Below are 4,195 nucleotides of genomic sequence, written 5' to 3'. Positions count from 1 at the left end.
TGTGTGTGTGTGTGTGTGTGTGTGTGTGTGTGTGTGTGTGTGTGTGTGTGTTAATGTCCCCCTCTAACCTATCTGCTGTTCACTTGGCTCCACCTTTTTAAAAACTAAAACAATTAGAATAATATGATTCACACTGAAAAGAATGTAAATGTTATGCTAGATTCCTATAGGTCTAAATGTTTTGTTTTTTAAAGAAGCGAGACATGTACAGATTTTAAATCTAGCTGCATCAGTGTGAACAATTTATTTAGAAAAATGGAATATAAAGATTACAATAAACTAGGGATGTCACAGTCAAGTTTTTTTTCGCTGTGATTATTGTTGGTCATCTGTTGATACATAGTCTGATGCTCTTATCTACCCAAATGTTGATAAGATATCCAAATACTGAAGGTCCTGGCTCAAAACCATTATTCTGGTTAGCTTAAATTATTATCAATGTTAGATGAACTGCTTTGTTTTGGAATCTTCTGAAGCTCCATGTGTGGTTTTGGTGCCTTCCAGGTATGTGGTGACTTTCAGTCCGCTGATGGACACCAAGGAGGACCCACAGGCCATCATCATCTGGGACATTCTAACCGGACAGAAGAAGAGAGGTTTCCATTGCGAGAGCTCTGCACACTGGCCCATATTCAAGTCAGTACTCTGTGCTCCTTTCTTTCTCATTGTAAAAAATCCCGTTCACTTCCATGATGCTTTCACATTTGTTGCTCCTGCAGTCACTTGAATATATATGATAATGGAGCATATTGGTTCTCAGATGGAGCCACGATGGGAAGTTCTTTGCCAGGATGACCACAGACACGCTGAGCATCTATGAGACTCCAGTAAGTACCCATAACAAAACCTATAGTTATATTTATTCACGTATTAATGTGTTACTCGGTGTGTAGGTGATATTAAAGCCATGTTTCTGCCGCTTTCAGTCTATGGGCTTGCTTGACAAGAAGAGTCTCAAGATTACCGGAATCAAGTAAGGGTCCTTGACGATGCTTTTGTGATTAGTTTTTTCCAGTTGTAAATTGTGACGGCTTTCTCTCTGTAGATATTGACAATATTCTGCGTGTCTACAGGGACTTCTCATGGTCTCCTGGTGACAACATCATAGCGTTCTGGGTCCCTGAGGACAAAGATATCCCAGCCAGAGTGACTCTGATGCAGTTGCCTTCCCGTCAGGAGATCCGTGTCCGCAACCTCTTCAATGTTGTCGACTGCAAACTGCACTGGCAGAGAAATGGGGATTACCTGTGTGTGAAAGTGGACAGGACTCCTAAAGGAACACAGGTACACAGGTGGAGAGAACCGGGAAATAGCCGAGACCTCACTGGTGGGGGAAAAAAAATTAATTGCTCAATTTATGTTTCAATCCTTTTCAGGGCGTGGTCACCAACTTTGAAATCTTCCGCATGAGAGAGAAGCAGGTTCCTGTTGATGTGGTTGAGATGAAGGGTAATAACATTATAAACTCACAAAGTAATGCATGTTGTTTCCATAGAAGCCCCCCCCCCTGATTTTTTGTCTGCTGTGTTTCTGTCTATCCAGAAGGCATCATAGCGTTTGCATGGGAACCCAACGGCAGCAAGTTTGCTGTTCTCCACGGAGAGTCTCCCAGAATCAACGTCTCCTTCTATCATGTCAAAAACAACGGCAAGATCGAGCTCATAAGTGAGTAAATTGTGCAATCATGCCAACGGTCCTAATGACAAGGTGTAGGACCTCCACTGAGTGTGACAATTTGTCCTTTTTTTTCTACAGAGATGTTTGACAAGCAGCAGGCCAACAGCATCTTCTGGAGCCCCCAGGGACAGTTCTTGGTACTGGCAGGTCTCAGGAGGTCAGTTAAATGGGTGTGGGTGTGGGTGTGAGACACAAGAAGCTACTGATAACAAACTAAACAACTTTTCTGACACCTCTTATGAGAGCTAAGCTCCTGATTCTAACTCTGACCTGAGGCTCACAGTATTATATATTTGCACTTGTCAGTTTTAAATGAATGCCAATTTGTGTATGTGTGTAATCGCCTCTTTTCCTCTGTGCGTGCAGTATGAATGGAGCTCTCGCCTTTGTAGACACGTCAGACTGCACCATGATGAACATAGCAGAACACTACATGGCCTCCGACGTAGAATGGGACCCGACTGGCCGCTATGTCGTCACCTCCGTCTCCTGGTGGAGCCACAAGGTGCGTGCTGCTCCGAAATATTTTAAGCTCTTCGTCTTCTGTATTATTCAACAAAGACACGTAATAAATCATTGTATAGTATGAACAACACAGACCAAATTGCAGCCTTTGCGATTAGGAAATTGCATTTTGACATATTGCAATATTATTGCAAATGCAATAAATCGTTCCGCCCTATCCTAAATTCTTGTCTTTTTCTTTCCTGTCAAACCAATTCACTGTCAGTGGGTGTAAATTCATACTGAACTGGCACTCACATCCTATTCCTCCACTGTTTTTTATGCGTGTGTCTAGGTGGACAACGCCTACTGGCTGTGGACTTTCCAGGGCCGTCTGCTTCAGAAGAACAACAAGGACCGCTTCTGTCAGCTGCTCTGGAGACCCAGACCTCCTACCCTGCTCAGCCAAGACCAGATCAAGGTACCATTTAACTAAAAAAAATAAAATAAAAAAATAGACACACGAGTGCCACACATACTCCATATTGTATTTGTCATATGTTTTGTTGTTGTGAAACCTTTCTTTGCGGTTAATATACCCCTCTTCCTCTTGCAGTTGATCAAGAAGGACCTTAAGAAATACTCAAAGATCTTTGAGCAGAAGGATCGTCTGAGCCAGTCCAAGGCTTCTAAGGTTTGACCTGTTCATCTCGATTATTATACTTTTTTTATTTCGTAGTTTGTTGGGAATGATGCCCTCGCTTCCTCATTAACCAGTTAATACGGTGTTAACGCACAGTATGGTTAATGTGTGTTTAAGCTTATTTTAAGTTGCGACTCAATATATTTTGTCTCTTGAGATTTAAAGGATCTCAAGATCTCTGTAGTGTCCACACTAGAGACTAACAAGTGATTTACAGAGCCCCCTTAACACATCAGAGAAGTGATACAAAGCTACATGTTTACAAATCACAAACATTGTTCTGTTTGATGAAGCTAAATGTTGTCTGTGTTTGTGAGTAGGAGCTGGTGGACAAGCGCAGGTCCATGATGGAGGACTACCGTCGCTACAGGGAGACAGCGCAGCAGACCTATCAGGAACAGAAGAGTATCCGCCTCGAGCTCAGAGGAGGTGGGAGCTTTCTCGTGTTCTGTGCCCGTTAACCTTTTACCTCTCCTACATGTCTTCTTTAATTAAAAAAATAAATATATCAATGACGTTTTGTTTATTTTGTCTTCCAGGAGTGGACACTGATGAACTGGATAGCAATGTGGACGACTGGGAGGAGGAGACCATTGAGTTTTTTATCAACGAAGAAATCATTCCCCTTGGAGATCTGTAGTCCCCCACGCAGGTACCACTCCCACACAGTTTGATATGTCATCACACAATTAAGATTTATTGGAAAATCTTCATTTTGAGATTGTGTCATTGCATAGTTCGCAGTCAGTGGTTGGTCTCGTCTTTACTGCATATTAGGTCCTGTTTAAAGGTCATATTGGGGCGCCCCATGTACAGAGGCTCAGTCCTTGACGCAGCAACCGTGGGTTCCCCCCCCTCTCCCCCCGATTTCAAGACTTCTCAGCTATCCTATCGAAAAATGCCTAAAAAAAGGCCCCAAAAAAATCTTAAAATTTTTTAGCCCTCATTTACCCCTAGTTGTGTCTGAACATGTACATGATTTCAGTTTGATGTGCTCACGTTTTTGAGATGAAAATTCTCCAACTCTCCTAATACAATGGAGGTGATTGTATTTTAGGATGTTGCTCAAAGAAATGAAACGGCTGCTGCAAATCTTAACGTCTTTCAGTAAATGTCTCTTTATTCAATGGAAATTGCATTGTATAACTGTTCTGTACCAACTCGTTCAGTCTTTGTACAGCTGCTGAATTTGACGAAAAAACAGCTATTCAACAACATGGGGGGAAATTAGTCACATTCCTGTTTCTGCCTTGCATAGTGATTTTAGCCGTTAACATTGACAGCCACTGTTAGACTGAAATAGAAACACTGGTTTATTCAACTTGCGCTCTCTCTCTCTCTCTCTCTCTCTCTCTCTCTCTCTCTCTCTCT

General features: G+C 42.2%; 1 protein-coding gene and 1 non-coding gene across 3 annotated transcripts in view; both read left to right on the top strand.

Annotated features, from left to right (window-relative positions):
- eif3ba (eukaryotic translation initiation factor 3, subunit Ba) overlaps nt 1–4,195 on the top strand; it is a 7,697-nt gene that overhangs the window by 2,876 nt on the left and 626 nt on the right. The window contains exons 7-19 of one of the 2 annotated variants that reach the window (XM_032535371.1): nt 505–636; nt 761–827; nt 927–973; nt 1,074–1,284; nt 1,377–1,449; nt 1,543–1,665; nt 1,756–1,834; nt 2,044–2,182; nt 2,477–2,602; nt 2,738–2,815; nt 3,145–3,253; nt 3,364–3,508; nt 3,564–4,126. In XM_032535371.1, the coding sequence (XP_032391262.1) occupies nt 505–636; nt 761–827; nt 927–973; nt 1,074–1,284; nt 1,377–1,449; nt 1,543–1,665; nt 1,756–1,834; nt 2,044–2,182; nt 2,477–2,602; nt 2,738–2,815; nt 3,145–3,253; nt 3,364–3,464 (1,285 nt within the window). In that variant the 3' untranslated portion in view covers nt 3,465–3,508; nt 3,564–4,126. Of the gene's footprint in view, nt 1–504; nt 637–760; nt 828–926; nt 974–1,073; nt 1,285–1,376; nt 1,450–1,542; nt 1,666–1,755; nt 1,835–2,043; nt 2,183–2,476; nt 2,603–2,737; nt 2,816–3,144; nt 3,254–3,363; nt 3,509–3,563; nt 4,127–4,195 lie in introns of those variants that run through there. The other variant, XM_032535360.1, reaches the window with a different exon arrangement.
- LOC116670803 (small nucleolar RNA SNORD60) lies at nt 1,875–1,956 on the top strand. The gene has a single exon (XR_004327125.1). It is a non-coding gene; the product is annotated as a small nucleolar RNA SNORD60 (small nucleolar RNA).

The sequence above is a fragment of the Etheostoma spectabile genome, chromosome 2 (assembly GCF_008692095.1).
Source record: "Etheostoma spectabile isolate EspeVRDwgs_2016 chromosome 2, UIUC_Espe_1.0, whole genome shotgun sequence".
Taxonomy (NCBI): domain Eukaryota; kingdom Metazoa; phylum Chordata; class Actinopteri; order Perciformes; family Percidae; genus Etheostoma; species Etheostoma spectabile.
Note: the sequence above shows the minus strand (reverse complement) of the source record. Positions and strands in the feature narration are given on the sequence as shown.